This window comes from Gobio gobio (assembly GCF_949357685.1).
Source record: "Gobio gobio genome assembly, chromosome: 4".
Lineage (NCBI taxonomy): Eukaryota > Metazoa > Chordata > Actinopteri > Cypriniformes > Gobionidae > Gobio > Gobio gobio.
Window position 1 is genome coordinate 46,427,694 of NC_137100.1, and position 26,027 is coordinate 46,453,720.

At 37.3% G+C, this 26,027-nt stretch overlaps 1 protein-coding gene across 2 annotated transcripts in view; it reads left to right on the forward strand.

Annotated features, from left to right (window-relative positions):
• The window catches only part of mfsd3 (major facilitator superfamily domain containing 3), a 28,989-nt gene extending 7,342 nt beyond the window's left edge, over window positions 1-21,647 (forward strand). Inside the window, exons 3-6 of one of the 2 annotated variants that reach the window (XM_079814129.1) lie at window positions 3,488-3,635; window positions 8,493-8,593; window positions 12,353-12,462; window positions 19,461-21,647. In XM_079814129.1, coding sequence (XP_079670255.1) covers window positions 3,488-3,635; window positions 8,493-8,593; window positions 12,353-12,462; window positions 19,461-19,664 — 563 coding nt within the window. In that variant the 3' untranslated portion in view covers window positions 19,665-21,647. The remainder of the gene's footprint in view (window positions 1-3,487; window positions 3,636-8,492; window positions 8,594-12,352; window positions 12,463-19,460) is intronic. The other variant, XM_079814128.1, reaches the window with a different exon arrangement.
• Window positions 21,648-26,027: the final 4,380 nt, after the last annotated feature.

Sequence of the window (26,027 nt, forward strand, 5' to 3'; positions counted from 1 at the left end):
TGAAAAGTCAAAAAGTATTAAATGCCCATGAGAAGGATGCAATACTAATGCAATACTAGACATTGCAGTTAAGGCGTGACCATTGAACAGTGAAATGCTCGTTGGGTCAGCAGGATCTGACAAAAACAGGTGGTGAAGAAAAGACACCTGTTAACTGCAAAAGAATTAAGAATTAAGGTGAAGAATTAAGGGTGAAACCATCAGGAACCCTTTAGTCTCCAGCGCCACCATTTTCCAAAGCTGCAACCTACCTGGAGTCTCCAGAAGTGCAAGGTGTCAGGATCTCAGAGACTTCAGTTAGGTAGGAATCCTAAAAAATGACCCCCACTAAATAAGAATCACAAGCTGAAGTGTTGTAAAATACATGAAGAAGGTTTTTTTTATAGGCTTTATAGGTTTTATAGGTTGAGAATGACTCTTGAAGGACCAGCACCACATCCTCTAGTACCACTGTTTGAAGAATTCATCTTCCAGAATCTGGCAGTACGTTTTGGGAGTTCATTTTAGTCCATCCTGAAGTCCGTTTTGCAGAGATGGACTAAAAATGAACTCCCAAAACGTACTGCCAGATTCTGGAAGATGAATTCTTCAAACAGTGGTACTAGAGGATGTGGTGCTGGTCCTTCAAGAGTCATTCTCAACCTATCTGTCCATAAAGCCTATAAAAAAAACCTTCTTCATGTATTTTACAACACTTCAGCTTGTGATTCTTATTTAGTGGGGGTCATTTTTTAGGATTCTTTACCTAACTGAAGTCTCTGAGATCCTGACACCTTGCACTTCTGGAGACTCCAGGTAGGTTGCAGCTTTGGAAAATGGTGGCGCTGGAGACTAAAGGGTTCCTGATGGTTTCACCCTTAATTCTTCACCTTAATTCTTAATTCTTTTGCAGTTAACAGGTGTCTTTTCTTCACCACCTGTTTTTGTCAGATCCTGCTGACCCAACGAGCATTTCACTGTTCAATGGTCACGCCTTAACTGCAATGTCTAGTATTGCATTAGTATTGCATCCTTCTCATGGGCATTTAATACTTTTAGTTAAATCTCTTTTTTGGCTCAATTTATCTGTAAAAGAAAACATGCCTAATAATTCTGCACACCTGAATATAAGGTGATTTTCATTTCCAGCCTTCATGAACAATTATATATCACATATACATTATTAAATACTAAATCAATAGTAGTTATTAGGATTACTGTGGTTTGGAATTGGTCAAATGTGCCTGGAAAAAAAATATGATCAGAAAATCAACGTGCCTAATAATTCTGCACTCCCTGTATGCGGAACCATGAATATGTAAGTTAGCCTTGCCTCCGCGCTCACTCACACCAACGGTAATGTCGGACACATAACGGAAATGAATATGATTAGCCTTTTGCTTGACTACGTTATCAAACAGCTAATAATGTGTTGCTAATGTTACACAAACCATGTTCCCGTTCACCATCTCCGTGTGCCTTCTAAAAGTCAGTATCCTTAGAAACACTTTGGGCAAGAACGTCAGTGGAGAAGGATATTTCATCATAACATCGTAATATGCGTAATAAACACAATTCACCCGCTATATTGCTAAAAGTACCTGATTTTTCATATCAATAGAAACATATACTAGGATAACCTGGCTTCTATTGAGACTCCCTTGCTTCAGAGCGATCATAGTTAATGATATGCTAAAGCCAGCCCGCACGTTGACATGATTGGTTACAAGGTAGTTTGTGACATCAGAAACACAGGGTCTTTGGTTCACCTTAAGTTTTAAGGAGAAAATACTCAGCAATGGTGTTGACTTGTGCACATGGTTTGTCTTAAAGTATTAAACGGTTAGTTCACCCAAAAATTAAAATTAGCCCATGATTTACTCACCCTCAAGCCATCCTAGGTGTATATGACATTCTTCTTTCAGACAAACACAATCAGAGTTATATTAAAAAATGTCCTGGCTCTTCCAAGCGTTATAATGGTAGTGAATGTTGCTCTGTTTTTGAAGTCCATAAAAGTGCATCTATATCCATCATAACTGCTCCACACAGCTCCAGGGGGTTAATAAAGGCCTTCTGAAGCGAAGCGTTTGTGTAAGGAAAATATCCATATTTAAAAAGTACAATTTATAAAGTAAAATTTCTAACTTTCGCCAGACCGTCTTTTGTATTCAATTTACGGAAAAATTGCTTGCGCTATGTCGTCAGATGTAGAGTAAGCATTTTGAACTGCAAGAGGTGTTACACTTTTTCCGTAAATTGAATACAGAAGATGGTCCGGCGGAAGTTAGAAATGTTACTTTATAAAGTTTTATACAGGATTAAGAAAAAAATAAGGAAATTCATTAAAAAAAAGTAATTTATTTTAAAAATCATGTAATTTATAAAAAAAACTAAATCATATATAATACAGTTTGTGTAGTTTCGAAGACATTTTTACTGTGGGTTTTACTATGGTAAAAATTTACTATTTATCAATGGTAATGTGGTTACTGTGCTCCATAATTAAAACCATAATTAAATTATGGTTATGCAGGAACTGTGCTAAATTTTCACAAGGTTTAGGTTATACATGACTATTTTGACATTAGTTTCCATACCCTGAGTGCAAAGTGAATGTGACCAGCTTGTATGTGTTCATCTTTATGTAAAACTGCATTCTTATTCCTTGAACGCATTGGACCTGGGTGGCATAGCTGCATTATATGAAGAAAAGATGTGCTGAATGTGAAAAATGAGTCCCATTGTTCATTGTTGCCACCACATTACAGACTTAGTTTACAACATCCTTTACAAATTTAGTTCTACTGTCAGACTCAATCCCCCACAAAGAAAGCGATGTCAAAGCGCTCACGTGGCGCTGTCAGCGACCGTAGCAGAACTCAGGCAGAAGCGTCTGATTTTTGATTTGATTTTCTGTTTTTGTTTCTCACCGGTTTCATCCTGGGGTCCCCGGAAGCGCAGTTTCTGTTTGACGGCGGTCTCAGAGCTGTCAGTCAGCGGGCTGTCTCGCTGTCAAAATGAAGGCAGACTCCATAAATAATGACAATGGCGTTAAATAATACACGGCGGCGGGTTACCGAGGCCTCTGCGCACCCACTATCATGCAGCGAGGCAGGACTCGGCGCAATGTAACGGCAACATTTTCACTGGCAGCTTTTGTTTTTGTCACATTTGTCTGAGTTTAAGTGACAAACTCTCAGAAAAGAAATGACTGGGAGGCAATCCAGGCACTGATCCTTTGAGGAGTAAAAAAACGTGGACTCTGCTCAGGTTATCACTTTTTTCCATTCTCAGATAAGTGTTTTATTTTTGACTAAGTTTGTGCTGTGTGTAGTTAATCTCAGGAGTTTAACACAAGTTCTGAGAAAAGTCTAATGCAATGTGATAAGAATCCAACACATTTTCAATAATCTGGTCAATTTCCTTGGTCTTTTCGTTTCCTCTATCCAGTCCAAAGTTTTCCAAGAAAAGAGTTTTCTGATGCAATCCTATATTTTCTGTACAGGAGAACAGGGGGCTATCACCATGTTTCCTCTCTTCCTGCTGGACCACCACATGACGGCCAGAGAGCTGGGGGTGTGGAACGGCGTGGTTGCCATGGCATTTTCCATCTGCGGCTCATCAATTGGGGGCTTCTTGCTCTCTCAGTACAGGTAGGGAGTGTGTTTTGTAATAAACGATGGTGAAACTGACTCACTTCCAGCTGCAACACCCTTTCAGCCAAGTCACGCTTTGCCATTAATGTTGCAGGAATGGTGTTGAAAGACTTTGTTCTTTGGATTTCACCTTACATCTTTTTCTAAGCCCCCTCTTGCTTTATCAGTTTTTGTAGCCCACCATCTCTCTGTGAAAGAAACGCGGCCCTTTTCTTTTTCTCTGTGTTTTCTCACTATATCTCTCCACCAATCTAAGCCCCAGGCGAGAAAGAAGGAGAGAGAAAGAGATAGAGAGTGTGTTAGAGATAGAAAGAGTGATAGTAATGGAAGTAAACACAGCCTTTTGTGGGAGCTGAGAGTAAAGCAGGCTCAGGTGTGAGCTGAAAGGCCTCCAGGATGCATAAGGTTGGACTGCGTGAATAGAGATATACTTGTTGCTGATACGTTGCCCTTGTCTACTGACCTGAGACCAGTTATGTCTTGTAATAGTCAAGATAGGAGTCTGGTTGCCTAAACCGTTCCAGGAGCAGTCGAAGTCGCTTATCTTCCCCGAGCGATATTGACTCATAAGCCCACACACCTGTTAGTATGCTCCGAGAAAGGCATGAGGAAGAGGATTTTGGAGAAAGACATGTGCATTGGTTCTGTGTTTATTTTGTTCTAGACTTGAGGGCAGACATCCTGTCATGTATCAGTTTAAAGTGAAATGATACTCTTCATACATGTGCCATTTTCTCCAGGCTGGTTTGCTTCACATCATGGCATCATGAACCAAGCATTTTAATGCAGTTTTACACACCACTGGAATGCATTACATTATCTTCTGCACTTGACTGTTGGTGTGTACTTTAGTTAAAATGATGTAATATTGGTCTATTAATAGCATGAGCGTAACATCACCCTTAGCCTACTGTCTCTGTGAGCTGCAGTTCCCTAACCATCTAAACAAGTATTAGTCACTGAGGTGATGCAAACATTGGCTAGATCAGAGGTCACCAAATCCAGACCAAAACGTTTGGGGGTCAGTAAGATGTTGTTGAAAGAAGTTTCTCACCAAGGCTGCATTTATCGGTAACACTTTACAATAAGGTTCATTAGTTAACATTAGTTAACTACTTTAGTTAACATGAACTAATAATGAACTGGACTTATAAACCATTTATTTATCTTTGTTAATGTTAATTTCAACATTTACTAATGCATTATTCAAATCTTGCTAACATTAGTTAATGAACTGTGAACAAACCATGAACAGCTGGATTTTTATGAACTAACGTTAACAAAGATTTACTAATGCTGAACAGAGGTGTTGTTCATGGTTAGTTCATGTTAACTAATGCATTACCTAATGTTAACTAATACAACCTTATTGTATAGTGTTACCCATTTATCTGATCAAAACTGTTTTAATATATTATAAAATGTAATTTATTCATGTGATGGCAAAGCTGAATTTTCAGCAGTCATTACTCCAGTCTCCATTGTCACATGATCCTTCAGAATTCATTGTAATATGCTGATTTGTTGCTCAATAAACATTTCGTATTATCATCAATGTTAAAAGGAGTTGTGCTGCTTAATATTTTTGTCGAAACTGTGATACATTTTTCAGGAATTTTAATAAATAGATAGCTCAAGGGAACAGCATTTATTTGAAAGAAAAAAAAATTGTAACATAATAAATATCTTTGTCACACTCGAGCAATTTAAAGGTAGGGAATGCAATGCATTTCATAAGCAATTTTATACTTGTTATAATGGTTGAAACTCTCTTCACATCCTGATAGCAATCAATAATAGAAGTGGTCTAAACATTAAAATGTTTTACATATGTGGAAGTCTCAGAACCAAAAATGTTCACCCAATCATTGCCTTTGGTCTCCTGGTGACGCTTTGCAGACTGCGCTCTGGCTGTGTGCGTTCATGTGTTTGGCTTGGCTTTGTAGAGCGCTCTGAAGGGAGGGTGGGAACCTACGCTTTCAAAGCTAGCTTGCTATTGCTAGCCTCTCCGAAATTGTCTACCCTACCTTTAATGCGTCCTTCCCAAATAAAAGTATTTATTTCTTTAAAAAAAAGAAAATCTTACTGACCCCAACTGTTTGAACGTTAGTGTATATGTATTGTAAATTATCACTAGCCTAGTATTTAATTTTACATTTCAGGTCCAGTCTCTAAATTTTCTTCCCAGCAAATATCCAAATAATCATAAACTGTACTGGGTAACCAGCCAATATGTGGTATGGATATGAATGTGCATTTCAGTAATATGTTATTGCAAGAGTGATTATGGGGAATATTCATTTCAGGGGTTCGTCAGGGGCTTTGAGATTCTGTGGCCTCTAAGAAACTTATATTATGGGTGGATATTGTAAATTAACATGCCTTCAAAATGCCAGGGGCCTCGTGTTTTCATCCTAAAAAGTGTGTACGCACAAAAGTTTTCCGATTTTTAAAACCGTATGTACGCCAGAACCTCTGCAAAATTCCCTTTAGAAATACTAATCAGCGGAAGATTGTGCGTACGCCGTACATGCATCCCCATCCCCCCCGTCTCCTCCTCAAAATAACCATATAAGGTTACAACGCCTAGTTTTACTATGCATCTGTATATCATTTCCATATGCATATTTCCATCCATGTAATAGCCTACTACAGCTTTCAAAGGTACAAGACACTGGGATAATATGAGATTAAAATAAAACAAAAACATCCGCAAAAAGTGTAGGTATAATATACTTTTCAGTCAAGTGTGCATCATTAATCATTATATTTATAAATATTTTATTTCCTGCTATTTAGAATACAGTTTAAAGCAAAATTATCATACGTCAAGCAATTCTCTCGCTGTTAATAAAAATGGGTAAAAAGCAGCACATCCACTACAAATATACATATTTCAGTGCCCATTTTGTGCAATGTTTATACATCAGGACCCAGGTGAGCGGGACAGATGTGCAGTCCCAAAATATGCACACAAAAAAATTGTTGGAGTTAAATATCTATTCTCTCTCAAATTTCCGTACCTTTCTCTCTAACCTCTCCATTACTCTCGGCCCCTTCGTCTTTTTTTCTGTTTTACCGTTCTCTCTTTCGGTCTCTCTCTCCGTCTCTATGCTAAAGGCAGTGTTAGTGAATGAGGAGGAATGTAAAGTTTCACACGCAGGGGGCTTGTTCATTCGACACAGTCGTGCATTCAGGCCTTGCTTCCCACAGATTGGGTTTCTGTCGTTGTCTGTTCAGGGCCACTAAAAGCTAATTTGGACACTTATCCCGGCCCCATCTGAAACGCTTGAGTGGGCAAAAACTGACCCCCATACACTGATCGCCATCAGCAATCTGAGAGTACGAATCTTATCGGACCTAACTGCTCGTGTGATACGCCTGTTTTAGACTTGCTTTCGATCTCTCTCTCTCTCTCTCTCTCTCTCTCTCTCTCTCTCTCTCTCTCTCTCTCTCTCTCTCTCTCTCGTTTTCTGCTTGTTTTCCTCTCATCTGAGTGAAATATGAAAGAGTGTTATTGAGTGGATGCAGGGAGGGTGTTTGCATGAGAATGATGGCAGATTGGCTTTCTGTCTGACCGGCTGCTGTTGTTGACTGGATTCATTTAGATCTAAAAGGCTGGTTTAAGATGACGGAAGATTCCTTACTCTTCTCTTAAAGTTCTGTTGACCTTTACCCGCATCTCCTTCTCTCTTTCTAGACTTGCTTTCTCTGTCAGAGGCCTCAGAGTTTATTCACATGGAAAAGGCATTTAATTGATGATGCAATTTTATACTTCTTTTTACAACCTTAGGGACGAGTCAAACTAATTTTCATGCAACAGATGCCTGGTTATTAATCATTCTGCCTGACCACTTTAAGCATTAATATATGTGTTCATTTTAGAGAACATGATGTAAAATTATGTTAACTGTACTGATAATTGGAAATATTAACAACACCCTAGAAGCTGTGACTTCAGACCCTGTGTGTGATTGACAAAGCCCTACGGGTGTTCTGATTGGAGCTGGGAGAAATCGAGGTGTGTGATGGTCACTAATTAGCGGGGGGTTAATCAGCCTGTGTCTGTGGATCTTGTCGCGTTATTGATTAAGTCATGAAGGAAGTTCACCCAGGGGATTCTTAACTGCTAATAGAGAATCAATTAGAGTGTGTAAGCAAACACACTCCATGTAAGCATATGTATAGGAGTGCTTCTCTGTCTCAGTGTGGCAGACGTGTGGTTGACCCTCATTAATGTCCTACAGGGATTGATCTGTAAAATATCAACCTTTAGTTTGTTGTGGTACTGTTACTGTATGTATTTTGTTTATCTTTTGTCTTTTTAATATTATATTATATTGTATTGCACTACCATTCAAAATGTTAGGGTTGGCAAGATTTTTTAATGCATTTGAAAGAAGTCTCTTTTGCTTTTTTGCATTTATTTGTTAAAAAAACAGTAATAATATTGTGAAATATTATTACAATTGAAAATATCAGTTTTTTTTTTTTTAAATATATTTTAAAATGTGATTTATTCCTGTGAATTTTCAGCAGCCATTACATTCAGAAATCATTCTAATATGCTGATTTGGTGTTCAAGAAACACTTCAGTGTTCAAAACATTGTTCTTCTTAATATTTTTCTGGAACCTACCTGCGATAATAAATAGAACGTTTGTAAGAGCAGCATTTATTTGAAATATTTTTTTTTTTTGTAACGTAATAAATGTCTTTACTGTCAAAATCTATTTAATGTGTCCTTGATGAATGAAAGTATTCATTTATTTAAACATTTTGAATTGTAATGTTTATTATTGATATACATAATTTGTAGAGTATGAACTGAACTTTCTTTCTTTTATGCCTTTAGTATTGGCCTGCTGATGAGACGTGTGTTTATGATGCGGACTATCAGCATGGTCTTTCAGAGCTCACTTCTCGTAGTGCTGGAGCCCTCGCCCTTGATGAAAGGTGAGACATTTACATACACACTCAAGTATATTAACATTTTATAGGACCAGCATATTTTATTTATTTTATTTTAAATAGTGCACAGCTTTATAAATTAAAGGACAGGGGAAAAACTCAATGTTTGTTTTTTTAAGAGTCAGATAGCTCACCTGTACGTATGTATATATAGAAGTGAAATTGACCTGTTCTCCACTGAGCTTTCTACTGTTCCCCTGCATTTAAGAATCCATAGGGCCGTCTCCGGTTTCCCGCGTTTTCCACTGACAAGCTAAAGTGTCCATTTCAGCACCTTGCACAGAGTAAACAGGTGTTCAGGCAGAGTATGTCTGAATAAAACTCTCATTGCTGCATTAAACAACAGCATCTGATAAAAAAGGGAGAGTATTAACATGAATGTCATACAGACCAGCATAGAGTTCATCTTGCTGTATGGTAAAAATCTAAAGTTGACGTGTGCGATTAAAAATATCCTTTTTTAACATTGTTTAAATTAGTATTTGGTAGGATGATAGACATTTGCGCTGGTGGAATTAATAAATGATCATCAAAGCTCAACATGTATAAAAAAAGTTATTTTGCAAACATTAATAAGACTATCATATGATAATGGAAAATGTGGTACTTAAAGGTGAACTATGTAGGATTTTTGCAGTAAAATATCCAGAAACCACTAGGCCAGTGTTATATATTTTGTTCAGTTGAGTACTTAGAATATCCCAAATGTTTCCAACTATTTGTAAATCGTGAGAAATTGCTATTTTAACCAAGGAACCGGGACGTGTGAGCTATGCGTGAGAGGGAGTCGCCTGTCGATTGCGTCATATCTGCGTCACCCTCGGTTTCCGGTTTTATTCAGTGAAACACTTTACTCTCACTGCAGTGTGAACAAGTGTCATAGCAGCCGCCGAGCGAACGTCATAACTTCCTTTTCAACACACTCAGATATATCTAATACGACAAACAGAGTTGCGTTACTTCATATACTCATGACTGGAAAAGAGGAAGTGGCGCCGGCAACCGTGTCATAATAAAAGTCCCGCTGGCGACTATGCCATAATAACAGTCCCGCTCTTCAATCGCTCCTGCGGCCTTGCTCAGCTCCACAACACTCGGTCCTGCTCTGCTTCAGACTACAGTAATGTTAATAATCGCATCCATGAACATGATTTCTGCCCGACTCCTATCCTGACTGTTTTCCACCGGCTGTGAGGTGACGACCACATGTCCCAAGATTCTGCGCTCAAACGTGGCGTCATCAAACTACGCCTTTGTTTTGAACAGGCGACCTCTAGTGGACGGAAAAGTTACATAGTGTAGCTTTAAGTGACATCTGGAGAATTAAAAAGGCAATATACACATTTTCAGATGAATCTCAAATTGACAATCTTTCAGTCTGTTCACAGACTAGGTTTCCTTTCATCAGTTGCTCAAGGCTGTTTATTTGTTGCCTTAGCTATCTGTTTTAATATAAAATCCATAGTACCAGAGGCTGATATCTTACCGAAGACAAACTTTCAGTATTGATCCAACCTTAGATCAGTGTGCTCTCTCAGTTGCTCACTTTTATTCCATAAATCTTCGGTAAGACTCCTGTAGATCTGTTGTGATAGTCCTAGTGCTTGGATTCAGCATTATTCAAGCGCAATTTTATGCATGAACTGTATAGAAGTGATCATACAGAAGTTATGTCAAACATACTCTCTCCCGGTTCAACTTGCTTAAGTGGATTTGCGTTTCTGTTTCTGTCTGCGGAAGCTAACGCTATTTTACCTTGAGTATTCTCACGGCGCACTTTGATAAATGAGTAAACCCATATTCATACCCTCTGCCTGTTTCTCCTTTTTTTACTTGCGCTGTCTCTTTCTCTCACAGGTGCTTTGAATGTTTATTTAATGAAAATGAAAAAAAGGAAATGGGGAAAGTCTTGCGTTTTAGCTTTTTTACTCTGTATTTTTTGCCACTGTATTACTTCTTCCCCAGGATGTCATTGCTTTTTAGTCAAGATGTTTTTGTCAGCGAGCTTCTGTTTGACAAATCCCTCATCTCTCTGTCTTTCTTATTCTCTCTCTCTGTCTCTCTTTTTGCCACTCTCCCAAACGAAACGGAACAAAGCAACTCTGCACCCCATCTAACCCCCCTCAAAAAAAAAAAGAGAAAAAAGAATGATAAAGTTCTGCAGAAAATAATTTTCAATATTGTATGAGACTGGATGCCTCAGAAGAGCTGATTTTCCTTCCTGTGGTTCCTGGATAAGTAATGGAGAAGTCTTGTTAGTCAGAACTAAACATTTCCAGTGAATAATTCAGATGGAGCTGGATGTGAAAGCTTCATAATTTTTTTTTTTTTTTGGCAAATGGGCTTCTGGTAATGATTGATTTGAGATTCATGATTTTTAGAGGGTTTAATGGTAGACCGTCTGTCTCTCTGTGGATGTTACTCAGGTGAATTAAATAATCTACTTCAAAAAGACACCAATTTCTAAGCGTCAATTGGTGCAACATATAGAGTCAGATTTGAGTGTGTCTTAAGATAAACTGCTAGTTGTTTGACATGGTTCTGTCTGCATAAATAATAGCCTGGGGGTGCCCAGTGTTATAGCAAGCATGTATAGTACTGTTCCTACGAACGCAGGTATGACAGTGTTGAGTCTGAGAAGAGAGAATTTCATTATTGTGAGCAAAATGATTATGATCATCAATATTTTCATGGTTTTGTTAAAATGCAGGAAACCCACAAACAACAAATATAATTAGCAGCACTGTGCATTTTTTTGTCTGCATAAAAATAACATTAAAAATGATGGCCAGATTTTAAACAAACAAATGAAACGGCTTATGGAACAGCAGAAATAGAGATGTTTTCCCGGTAACCTTTGTAAACAAGCAGCGCTGCACCTATGGAGTGCAATAGTCGGCTTCCGGAAGTAAAAACGCCATTACATTTCTTCATAGGGAAGTTTATTTTAAACTATAGCTTATATATATTTTGTATATATGTGTGTGTGTGTGTGTGTGTGTGTGTGTGTATATATATAAACATAAAACATGCATGGTTTTCATATACTTTTTTGCTTCAAATCAAAGTTGTCATTTTTTTTATTCATTTCGTAGCTGGTTGTCTTTGTTCATGGCTTATAATGCTTTAACAGAGACTTTAAAAAAAAAAATCCCAATAGAAGAAATGAATGAATGAAATACTACCGGATCCAGCGCCGCTGAAAAAGTGGCATTACATGAAAGCAAATGCAATCTAAACTTTTCTGAAGACAGTCGGAATTCTTTCATTCATACATTCTTTCAAATGATTTCTCTCAGCACTCTGCTTTCTGTCATGTTTTCACACAAATCGAAACTATGCCTGCGTGAGATTGTTGCTAACTTTACTTAATGCTGCCCAGTATTTACAGTGAGCTTTTCAAATCGTAACAATCAAATAAATGAAATATGAAAGGTAATACTAAACGTCAGGAATTTTTATCATGGCTTATCTTCAAACCGGTGACTGTTTCATCAAGTCTGAGTGAGGCCAAGCACACACTACAAGACAGAAGCTTGTAACCCTGCACACATTTCTTCCTGCAGGCCATCTCTCTCAATTAACACTGCCAGATCTTCAGTGCAATATTTCACAGACATTATGCAGTTTTATATAATATTTAAAATGAAAGTCATAAATTCAAACTTGAGGTGTGTTTGCGGTCTGAGGCTTTTTGTCTGCCATAATTTTGTATTAATGTGTATTGTGTCTGCTCGTCCTCAGGTATGGCAGTGCTGAGTCTGAGTTTGCAGCATTTCATAGCGGGTCTCATCACCACTCTCACATTCACCGCGATGATGAACTGCACACAGAGAGCCGAGGAGAGCATACAGGTATCACACGCCGCCCTCCTCAACTGACCGCAGCTCTTCATTTTCCCTGACAGCTCAGAAGAGGCTGCTTAACGGCATCACATGTGTTCACCTGAGGTCAACAGCAGGACAAATCTGTTGTGTTTTCTCTTCAGTTTCAGCAGCCAAGCTCTGAAGACAACAAAACATACATCTTACAGTTTTTGATAGTTGTTGACAGGTAGAGTCTCACAACAGGCAGTGAGCTGCAGAAAGCCTGAGAGTGTTTCCTGGCTGCCACATGCGTGAGCACATCACAGCAGTCAAAAGCTCATTTATCTGTCAGTCAATAGCTCCACTCAAAGAACTGAGCAGTTTTAACACTCTCTTTAGCTCTGCATGTCAACCCATTTCAACCCATCAATCACCTACAAAGCATACTCATCAGAAAGTATATTCACATTCGTAGATTTGACATTTTGATTTCTATTTTACTTTTCATTTGTCAAGATTTGGTTTTAGCAGTAGCCCAGTGGTTAGTTCGCATTCATTTAACCTTAGTGAGCCGTGCCCCTATTATGCTTTTTCAGATATTTCCTTTCATGCAGTGTGTAATGAATGTAAAAGGTTTGCAAAGTTTTAAAGATCGAAGTGCATGATAAAAAGTTTTTGTCTCCCAAAAAAACCCCAGTCGATTCTGAAATGCCGAAAGAGTCGTCAGTAATTCCAGTCTTCCGTAACTTGGATGCATAACAATGTAACAAATTTGTATAATGACCTGCCCTCAAACTCTGTAGCCGGTTTGTGTTGTGTACATGTCGAGAAGAGGCAGTTTTCTGCTCTGCAAAGAGCAAATTCTCTTTGTAAACACTTTCAAAGGATGAGGATGTAAAGAGTCAGTGGTTTAAATGACTACCGTGATACAACAGCAGTATAACCATCTGACGATTGCTTCTCAAATCTCTGTGAGGTCTAAATGGGATTTGCAGGCAAAACGCTTGTCCGTTAAAGATGGGTCAGTACCCACTTTATTTGGACCAACCTGCTCCTCAGAATCACAACCTGTAAGTATGATTAATTATTGATTTATATATTTTCTACCAGGTGTTCAAAATACGTAGTTTTGTGTTTTATATTGTGTACGTTTCTGGCTAACTTGCATTATTACTGTCTTACTGGAATACTTCTGCTAAGCGGCTATTACCTAACATTGAGTCCATTAATTTAGATTGTCTGTTGTTTGAGTACTGCTTTGAGTAATGATAAAGGATGGAGCAAGATTTGTTTTACAAACTTTAATGTTACATCAGTCACTCACGTTAGTGCTGGGCTAACGGATGCACTGTTATTGATACAGTTCCCACATGTGCTCTGCAATACATTTGAAATGTACAAACAGTTTGTTGATGGACATACACTTGTTAATGCTGATGCTGAGGAATTACAGTTGCAACATCTCATGATGAACGTCAAACCGAGTAGCGTATCACCTGAGAAACGTCCTGCTCAAGTCGTCCTTGCGATGGAGGTTTCGGGTTGAATAACTAGTTCTTCCAATGTTTCATCATTGTACTCATACTCGAATTGATTTGGTAAAATCGACGCCATTACTACTGTATTTACTGTGTCTACAGTCTCTGGAGCTGAAGTTCAGGTATGGTAATGTCCGTTTTGTTTCTGACACGCGCTGTAAGCGGCAGACCAATCACAACTGACTGGGCCGTCTGACCAATCAGAGCAAAGTAGGCTCGCAGAAAGGAGGGATTTAGAGAGATCGATTCATCCATCGAGACATTTGAGAATCATTGAAAAATGTGGTGATGTGCAATGTATATTATGAGAAAATGAAAGTAGTTTTTGAACTTTGATGCTTGTAAACCTGTTGTAGGAGACCTCTAAAACAAAATTAGGGACCTTTAAAATAGCATAATAGGGCCACTTTAATTTTGTGTTATTTCCAGGCTTTGTTCCCCAATCTTCTCTCTGGTTTCAAAGCGTTCTTCCTAGCAAAGGTCTCAAAAGTCACAGCTTGCACTTGCAATTTGTATATACACAACTGTTACAAAAGTTTGATTTCAGATTTTTCAGAAATCATTCTGATATGCTGATTTAGTGCTCAAAAAACATTTCTTATTATTATCAATGTTGAAAACTCTATTGCTGCTTAGTATGCTTTTGTTTGTTTGTTTATGAAACTGATCATTTTTCAGGGTTCTTTGATGGATAGCAAAGTTTGAAGTGAAAATCTTTACATTACTTTTCATTACTGAATACATTTTGAAAAAAATGTACTCAAATGTTGAACAGTAGTGTAGTTTGGCTGTAAATGAATGAAGCCTTTTTTTATTCCAGGAATATTAATTGCAGGAACGATTATAGGGTTGCATTGCAGGGGCAGATTTTGGCCTTCATTTTATAAGAGTGTGTGTGTGCTTGCGTGTGTTCTGATTTCTTCAAAAATTTAAAAAAGTGTTTTGTATAGGCTATATAGTAATAACAGAATTACATCGCTATTTAAATGTATGATATTTATTAAATCCATGCTGTAAATCTATAAACAAAGATGCCATACAGTGCAAAAGTTTGCTCTCGTGACAATCATTGCACGTTTTTTTCTGAATATGTGCATAAGCATAGGTGGGCACAAATACATCAAAAACTATTTTGTTACAAACTACAAATACTGGCTCATGAAATGTAACAAAATAAAAAACAAAATACTGATGTGAAAAATGTATTTAAAGGGTAACTAAACCCTAAACCAACTTTTTTTAGTTAATGATCTGTAATACTGGGGCTTTATTAATGCTGTTCATTGATTCGAGTAAATGTTTTGACATTTGAGTATAAAGTGTTTTAATTCTATAAAATATGGTGTAAAACCGCCAAAGTGCTGCCCTCTTAAGGTTGAACGATGGCTACTGCAGTTGAATTTTCCTATTGGACGTTGTGGTACATCGTGACGTAGGATGGTACCTCCAACGTCTCACAATCCGCGCCCCTAGCACGAGCTCACCACGCCCTCAGAAATGTTTCCCCCAATCACATGATGAGAACGGCTTCACTCCAGTATGAACTGTCATATTACATGAAGTGGAAACATTATGAATGAAACTCACTTGACACATGCTTTAACATTGTATTGAAGAAAATACGGTTAAATAATGAAGTTGTCAGTACACGTCAGGCTTTTCTTGCGATTTTATTGCCGCCCGTCATGTGTACAGATAATTTTCATACATGAGACGCGCTTTCAAACCCTGACACGCAAGCGGTTGCCGCGGACGCAGATAGATTAGGTCAGTTCTCTTGCGCGGCTGCTTCACTAGCATCGTCGGCATCGGGAGTTAACGCAGTTTGAGCAGCGGCTCGCATTGATAAGGCTCCGGGTTTATGTCTACAGACAATCCACCCTCCTCCACTTCAGCTGAAGGTAGGAGAAATGACCGCTCTGTTGCAAAGCTGGCGTCACTCCAGTCATTCTCCATCTTTGCGACTCGCGAGTCTGACAGCTGTCAATCAACCCGTCCCTGCGGGTCTCAGGTGCACGCCCTCCGCTCAGCCCCGCCCTCGGTTCGTCCCCTCTGTGTCCGCCGGGCTCTGCCCACTTTTCCAGCATTTTTTGAAAATTGCCAGTGGGTGGAGTTAAGCTCTGAGCAGGGGTTTAGTTACCCTTTAAATAAAATACAAGTAATTAGTATTTTGAAAATACAAAAATACTCCCACAATAATCTTGTCTTTTTTTTTATTACTGGAAGGTCAATAACACAAATAGTAGCAATAACACAAATATGAGAAATGTGTAAATTCAAAATTTGTACACTTTTATCCAAAGCGACTTACATTGCATTCAAGGTACACATTTTATATGAATGATAAAACATTGTAAAAAAAACATTTTACAAGGTACACATTAATCATAATATGTGTGGGTCTGTTTTACAGGATTGATGATTATTTTTAACAAAATCCGACGGAATATCAATATTTCTCATATGTAATACGTTTAAAAACTGCAGATGGATTTTATATTGTGAACGCTTGCTTATGCATGGAGATTTCAGTGGAGTTACGAGCTTACGATAGACGCGCTGTTTCATAATAGATATGATGTTCTTTTATGAATGACAACACAGTGCATTGATCTCATAAGGCACAATTTTCTCTATAATACCGTTCAGTGTGCAATATGTGTACTGTATATTGTTCACAAAACACTTTGCCTTAATGCCGTTTTTAAGAGGAGCAGTGCCACTTCTTCTCCTGTGTTCAAAACTCGTTCACTTCTTGGAGGGAGCCCGGTCCAGAGCTGTTAAGGGTGTCACGTGATTTGCGTGCATCTAACCTGGACATTGCCATTGCCAACATCAGACCGAAAATTTGGCAAAATCATTTACTTTGGTGATAAGCATATGGTGATTTTTCTTAAGTATTTAAGTATTTGAAATACTCTAAATACACTCCCTCAAAATATTTTGTTACAAACTACATTATATTTTTTCCACACCTGCAAAATACAAATTACAAAATACACTAAAGTAATTAAATACGTATTTAAAATACATTTAATTGAAATACTGCCCATGTCTGTGCATAAGATGAATAAGCGGCAGATTGAGCTAACAAATCATTTTTAGTATATAGTTTGTAAAACACACTTAATGCATCGTCATTGTATTTTGTCTTCAGATACTGCTTCTGTATCACTTTTGCTGTGTAAAGACAGCCCATCAATACCAACTCTGTTCTTCACAACAATCTTTTCCCTATTTTGTCCCGCTAATCTTGTGTTGTCTGATTTCTCTCTTTGTTAGTTTAGTTGTTCACTCTTTCCATTTGTTTATTTATGTGCTCCCCAGATGATAGATGGTAGTTCTCACTGTTCATATACATCTCTCCCCTCCCATGTTCTCTCGTTTCGTCCCCTCGTTCATCTTTGACATGACTGTATTGTCCTGTATTAAATGGGTCTGTGCTGCTTGCATGTGATCTTTCAGTGCTCTCTCAGCTATTTGTCACTCCATCAACTCAATGCTTGCTGAATTAATGGTACTAACGAAACTCATTAAACAATAAGAGAAGTGCTGGTATGTTTTCCCTTAGTCTCTAAGCAATTAAAAACTTCAGATTCACATTCAGAAGAAAATAACCAGGAGGATTGTAAACTGTAGGTTCATTTGAAATGTTCTTATGCCATACAGTACATACTGTAGCGAGAGCAGTTTGTGTGTGTTTGTTTTAAGGTGGTTTTAGATAACCGAAAACCGATACTGTGAATGTTTTTGAAAAGGCCCTGGAGGGAGAAACTGAACACCTTAAACAAGTTTGTAGGAATAAAGGTACTTCACTTAACTTTAGTGGCGGGGCCATGTGAAGGAATGGACTTGGCTTTGCTTTCCCATTCTGTGGGCTAAGTCGATGGACTAGAGTATGGAGACAGTGTCTGACGTCCAGACAGGATTCAGACTGCTCTTTGATCCTCCTGTTGGAATTGTTTTGATGTGAAGCAAAGTTAAAAATTGATAAATAAGAAACAATTTCAGTAACATTCTAGTCGGTTATTTTGAAGAGAATTACACATCAAAAGGTAAAAAGAAAAAATCCTGTTGCAAAGCGTAATCTGGAGTGTTACGCTTTGGCACTTATGGCGCCAACCTGAGTTTGAATTCAACTCGTTTTTCCCCCTTCTAAATCCCATATTCGCCTCATCTCCCTGTTGTTTCCCATACTATCTCTGACGGTCCTGTCCCATGAAGACATAAAGGATCATAATATTTAATTTAACGAAGCACAATGTATATTAGTTATCGAACGATATTGGAGTTGTTCTTAATGTGTTGTGATTATTGTATATTTAATTATGCTCATTTCCCCGACCCCTATTTTTACATTTAGATTACCATTACATCCATTTTCATACTGTACATAGTTTTATTTTAGTATTATTTATATGCTATAAATACTTGTATATATGAATATTTTGAATAAGCTTTTATTTGAATATTTTTAGCTTTTATTTACATTGAAGTTTTATGACATCTGTCATTATTACAAAACAGCTTCTATTTATCATTCATTTATTTTTAATTCGGTTTATTTTTTATTTTATTTTTAATTTTAGTTTAATTCCTAAACTTATTTTATTTCATTTAGTTTTAGTTTTAGTTTTTCATCCAATATTTATATTTTATTTTATTTCATCTTTATTTCAGTCAACGGAAACTTTTTTCTTTAGTTTAAGTAAACAACAACAAAACTGAAAAAATATATCTCTAACATCACATGTTGTGATGTCTAAATTCACTTGTATTATTTAACATGAGAGATTTTAGTTTGTTTTCTTTTTAAAATTATTGGGCCAGATTTACTAACAGCTTGCAACAGCGCAAACTCTTGGCTTTGGCATTAAAAAACTACTGTCAGGATTTACTAAAGACGTGTAGTGAAATATTAGTTCTGTAAAGATTTTTGTGGCTGAACTTATTGCATATGCATTTGTGGGAATATGAATCATAGGAATATGTATGAATCATGTAAGGTGATTTACTAAGTGTTGGTCATTATGGAAATGATCCGGCAGCGTCTGTATTCTTTAACTTGCGTGTCGTCTGTAGATCACACGCAGAACTTTCCAGTTCCATTGGCGCTTTTATGGGATTGTGCGCTCACGCTATGTAAATCAGGCCCATTGTGTAGAATTGTAATACATCTCATTTATTGGATTTCGGCTGTAACATGGAAAAAAAATTAGTTAATGGACAATTTTTTTTAAATCGGTGCATCCTTAATGTAAAGATCACTTGTGTAATTAAGTGCAGGACCTTTGGAGGATTTAAAAGCATTTTTAAAAAGAAGAGATAAGTGAGTGAATGGCATGTTGCACACATGGGGAACATCTGAGTCTAGCCTAACAGCAAAAAGCATTCCCTATTCTTTATAATTTACTGTCCCTTTTTCACTATTCTTGAGCAAATCCCCATAATCGTCAAAAGTTAATGCTAAAATTCTTTCTTTCTCTCTCTCTCTCTGTCTATTTTTAGGCCACCCACTACAGTTTTCTGGCCACTCTGGAGGTCCTGGGGAAACTGAGTTTTAGTGCCCTGGCTGGAGGTATGGTGGACACTGTGGGCTTTCCCATAGCCTTCATCCTCTTCCTCTTCCTCACCTCCAGCAGTGCCCTGCACGTGTGGAGAGCCACAGAGACTGGCGTCCTGAAAGAGCAGCTTAAAGAGCAGCCACAGTGACCAATGTGAGCCTATGAGAGGGCCGAGTGAGTTTATGTCTGGGTGAAAGAGTGCGAGAATGAATCTTATGCTTAGTGTAAGATACTGGTGACCAAACAGAACAGAGCCAGAGCAGCAAACATGTTGTTTTTATTTGTTTTATGTATGACACAACCAGCATTGTCCAAGAAAAGAGCCACATGCCCACAAACCAGTACCTCTCTGAAAAGCACTGCAAATGTTTAACAGCTACATATAGTCAACTAGATTTAAAGGTACTCGCTTTTATACAAGGCGTCCTGGATGCCAAGCAGACTGAGCTATGGCAACACTGTGAGCATGTCATCTAGTCTGGCCTAAGGACAACAGTAAAAAAACAAAACAATGGGTTAATCCATTATGTTTGCTATAATGGACAATGCCAACTGTATAATTCAACAGAATGTTACTGGTTATAAAAGGTTAAAAGCTTGTTTAAGGGTCTAGTCTAGTTTGGTTTAGTTATACACACCCTAGTCATTTACACATTTCCTTATATGCAGCATGTAATGTATTCACCTTAGAAATGCCTTTTAGTTTTTAATCAGATGCCCTCTGACATTTTTCAGCTTAATGACCATCAGCAACATGCTGCATTTTAAGAACCTCTTGACTTTAGGGTCATGCACATCTGGAAGCAACATGAACATTGAATTATGGTTCTATGGTTAGTGGAGTGCTTTTTGTATTCTCAATGCAATACTTTTATTAAAGGGGTCATATCATGGGAAAATACCTGTACCTTTTGAAAGTGTATTTGTAGTTCATCAACTCTATAGAGTTTCAAGAATTAATAATGAGAGTCAAATGAGTTAAAAACCTTGTGCTGCTCCTGGTTGTGTATCTGAATATCTGCGTATCTTTGCGTATCTAGGATTGTTAGGAAAGAACGGTCCAGCAGCAAACGCGACTCAACTGTTTTTCATTTCACTTACCTAGAATGTGTTTACATATGCAACGCACAACAGCAATAAATAGCTGTTTCATTCAGCGAGTCAGAAAGAGGTAGTCATGACAAACTAAATTAGGACTGTTTTGACTAACATTGTAAGTGGACCTCAGGGAAAAAGTTTTTTTTTAAAGTATGATATGACCCCTTTAATTAATATCTGATAAATACTGTACATTAAAACAGCCAACTCATCAAGCTCATTTTTTTTGAGCCAATATTATATAGTTTTTTTTTTTTGTTTTTCTATAATGAGTTGTCTGCATTTCCTATGCAATCAAATGTATTCATGATTATTCTATACAACTTTGCTTCTCATCGTACCTGAGTCAGTGAAATATAGATTATCATCTTGAATTGATATACAAACATTAATCCTGAAGTTCTTCCAGTCCTGAAGGTCTGTGGGTAATGAGTCACTATCTTTCTGAGCCATGTTTTATTTTTGAATATGTTTCAATTGCCTTACTTTTTTAATACCATTTATTGCAGAGCCAAAACATGTGGAGATATCGTTGAGATTATGTAGGCATATGTGTGGATTTTGCCATAACTAATGTGTTTAAGAAACTTTGAATTTATAATGTCCTATAATTATTTATATACATTTTGGAGGGGAATTTCAATTGCAAAAAAAGCAGAAAATGAAAATGCGTATAGCACAATTACAGTATGTTTTGCATTCTTGTTGAAAGCAGAAAAATATTTGTATCTGTGTGTGTGTGTATATATATTTATATATATAAATTACACTATAGTATAGTATCTCTTGGTTTCATGTTAACAATGCTTGTTTTGTTTTAGTTTGTTTTGGGGAGAATAGAAACAGACAGCCACAACTGAATAGTACATTTTAAACGTTTATCGTTTTATTAGTTAACTGGAAAGGGTATGACCAATTGATGGTTATCATTAAATCCTCTGAAAAGCAAAGGCCTTACCAAACAAGAACCATATTTTGGGGATATTAGCCCTCACTATACATGTAGAAGACTCAAAAATAAAAGCTATTACTGAACCCGGAGTGTGCCTGTACTTTTATGAGCTTATCAGACAAGAATTAAAAGCCATTAGTCTGTGTTAAGAGATCCTGAGCCATACCACTTAAACTTAGTCTTTAGAAAACCCAATATTGTTGTTTTTGTACATTTGTGTCTTATACACTGGTCTAAAGATCTAAAGCATCTAAAACACTCAAGTATTTCCCCAGATGGAGCCTGGAGACGTTTCCCCAGATGATGTAATAACTGTAGAACTGTATGTTGTTAATGGGACTGAACCATATCCCCAGCTTTTACCATGACACTGTATACTCTCCTTCACCATGACAGAGAGGTGATTCTTCCTGATCTGTCAAAGGGATTAGGAGTCCTTACGTAATTCATTCATGCACTTCACCTTTTCACTGTGACATTATTTCCTGGGTGGTTTAGACCGAGAGAAAGGACAGGGAAGAAAGGAAGGGAGCGTCTTCTTCACGCTTCACCTTCGCAAAAGCACAAGAGACCAAGAAGGGATCAAATAGAGAGTGTGTATGTTTACGTGCACAGTTATAATTGAGCTACAGCAGGTTTTTTGCAAAGTCTTCAAAAGTATATTCAGACATACAGATTAACTTTATTTCACAGGATGTGTTGTATAGTTTCTTCAGTTCTTGGCCAGATACAGATGTTGTTTTGCTTTATTGCGGTGGAAAATGTTGGGTCCACATGTTTTAGCGAAATTGGAATGTATGCCACTCACATGTCACATTGTTAAATTGGCTATGCTTTCAGTGGAGAAAAAGTATAGTATTCTCAGTATGTATACAGTAAATCAATCCATTGACCCTTTACAGTTTACACTTTTACAGTTGTCATCAAATACATTTTTTTCATTTTCATCTAAAAATTGTATCTCTCCATATTTTTGCATCTCTTTTGTAAAGTCCCAGAAACACTATTATAGATTTTTTTGTTTTGTTTTTTGCTATTGGATCAAATGGGAATACAAAAAATATATTTGTTGTATTTTCCTTTAACCTGACGACTTCCGCATCCAAGAACCCCAGATATGTGAAAAGGGTCCATTCTGATTTTTCCTTCAAAATCAACACAGGAAATACTTGTGAAAATAAATGTTAAAAATGTAAAATGTAGTCTGCCGTATCTATCTCTGCCTGTTATGGTGTTGTGGTCAGAATTTCTGTTGGTCCAAAAATAAAAGGTTTTGATTATTTTAATGAACACGGTCTACATTTTCTTAAATTGATAGCCACATGCAGTTTTTTTTTCACTCCTTAGACTTTGGTCAAATAGCCAGTTAACCTCCAATTAGCTTTGGGTATGAAATCTGGCCTGGATTCCCATTTACAGACAGCTGAATGTGACCGCCAACTGTTTTTAAGGTAGCAAAGCTGTTGTAAATTGACTTGTCTTACCTAATGGCAACAAACAATAGGTATGACATGAAACAGACCTCAAGTTGTTTCTTGTGCTTTTCCCAGGCATTGAGTTTCCATTTTCTGGGAGCAGAAAGAAGCATTAGAGCCTCAGGTCTTTGGGAAATAAGCTGAGAAGAGAAGAAAGGACACAGTGTAGAGTGAGAAGTAAAGGGACAGTTTGTCTCATGGTGTCGATTGGAGACAGACCACCGGCTGGGTCCGAGAAATTGGGAGGAGTTGTCCAGCTGAGTGAGTGAGTCCAGAAACTGTACAGTCACCAAAGTCCTTTCTGCCGCTTTCTGTTTCAGCCTGTCTTTGCATGTCTCATCCAAACCTTGCACAATAGTTTTAACTTGAAACTTGACCGTTCCGAATCCTTAAATGTGTATCTTGTGAGCAGTATAATTTTAGTATCTTTGAGATATTATATATTTTATAATTTTTTTGTTTTCATTTTAATTTTAGTTAGTTTTAGTCTGTATAGTTTTAAGTATATAAATATAGTTTTTATAAATTATTTCATTTATAGTTAATTTAGTAATTTAGTCAAGTTAAACTAAATTAAAATGGTAAATGTTTACTTGGCAACTAGCTTAATTTTTATGTTTATTTTATTTCAAGTAACAAATATATATATATATATATATATATATATATATATATATATATATATATATATATATATATATATATATATATATATATATATATATATATATATATATATATATATTTATATATATATATATATTTATATATATTTATATATTTATGGTTTAAGTTTTAGTTGGCTAGAATAACCCTGGTTGTGACTTAAAACCTTTTCTTATCAGTAATTTAATAATTTTGTTTGGTCCTAATAGAATAACACTTTATCTATGCCCATTATTAAAGGATGCACTGTTTTGTGTCAAAGTGGTAGTTTATCCAAAATGAAAATGCATTGATAATTTACTCATATTACCTCATATTGTTTTAAACTCTGGGTGACATTTTTATACTGAGGAGCATAACATAATTTTAGTTATTTTAGTTTTTTTCCATTTAATAAAAGTCAGTGGGGTCCCATGTTGTTTAGACCCCTTTGACTTTTAAAGTATCTTCTGTTTTCCACAGAAGAAAGAAAGTCGTACATGGTTTGGAATGCCATGAGAGAGTAGGCCTAAATGATGATAGAATTAATTTTTTTTGGTGAACTATCCCTTTAACAGTCCCATGACAACTCTGCTATACTTCCAAGTTACCTCTACTAACCCTACCATCATAAATTGACTAACCCTCTCCCCTGATGATGTGCTTAGTCCCTGTATTAAAAACGAGCCATCTAGCTTCCTCATCATGCACGTGATTAAGTTTCCTTCGTGAGACAAGGGCTGATATTGCAACATGTTTTAATATAGACTAACAAAAGTGTTTTGTGGAGCCCCCGAAGGGAAGAGGTGTTGGCTTTTTCAGCACAGCTTTTTGTGGGCAGGCCGGCAGAATGCGCTGGTGGCTCTTTGTCTGCCAGGGAAACCCTAGCCGGGAGGTGCGGGCTGAGCGCGAAGCGGCGGCATCGGATAACCACGCATTTCCTCTCCTGCTATTTACCGGCCTTTTGTTTGTTTGCCGAATGCGAAATATATACATGTCGCCAGATCAGATCTGCTTTCCACACGTTGCCCCTCTCTTTGTTTCGTATTTTATTCATCATCCTCCTCCTCTTCTCCTCTTCTCCTCCTCTTTCTCCTCTGCCTTTGCAAACTCTTCATGCACTGTCAAAAGTCTGTGCGCCTGTTCTTGAATATTTCTGACTGAATTTGATAACCCCCTCAGAACTGTTCGGATATCATTTACATAATGTGGTCTATTATTTAGGAGGTATAACACTTGCATTTGTGTGCCAACATTGTAGAAAATGTGTTGTTGCTTGTTTGTAAAGAAAGGAGATGGGTAAGCTTGAGATGACCTAAAGGTCATGTTGCTGCTCTTCAGCACATGGGACAGTCAGTATGTTGAACAATAGCAGTTTTGAGATCAATATTTTGATTCCCAAAATATTTCCTCACTGCTAACTGAACTATACAACATAGAGGGGATCGAACGTCTGAGAACATATTGAAAATCTGTGCTTAAAAAGGTGAATAATCACTTCAGACTCATCTTATTTCCCCTGTAAAAGGAGAGCTTTTTTTTGTACCTTCTTTAACTATGTGCCCACACAATAATCATATACAGCTATTTTTACCAACCTCACTTTAATCTGCATAAATATTCATAGGGAAGACAAGGGAAATACACGAGTAGCTGCGTAGACTGTCAACCGCAATTCAGAATTGAATTTAGAAGTTCCTTTTAAATTTCAATTCCATTTTCGAATTTAAGTTGTGATAGCAAGCCAGATGTAGAACTGCATAACTGTCATTTTAACAAGAAAACTTGGTCCAGAATGTTTATAAGCCTTATGGATGGATGGATGGATGGATGGATGGATGGATGTGTTGAAGGATACAGCAGACAGATGGATAGATACACTGGATGGATGGATGGTAGAAGGATACAGTAGCCAGATAGATGGATATATACACTGGATTGATTGATGGATGGATGGATACAGTAGACAGATAGATGGATAGATACATTGGATGGATGGTTGAAGGATACGGATAGATACACTGGATGGATGGATTGGTGGATGGATACATTAGACAGATAGATACAGTGGATGGATGGGTAGAATGATACAGCAGACAGATGGATAGATACAGTGGATGGATGGATGGATGGAAGGATACAGTAGACAGATAGATGTATAGATGCAGTGGATGGATACAGTAGACAGATAGATACAGTGGATGGATGGATGGAAGGAGACAGTAGACTTATAGACAGATGGATAGGTACAGTGGATGGATAGATGGACAGAAGGAAGGATACAGTAGAAAGATGGATAGATACAGTGGATGGATGGATTGGTGGATGGATACCATAGACA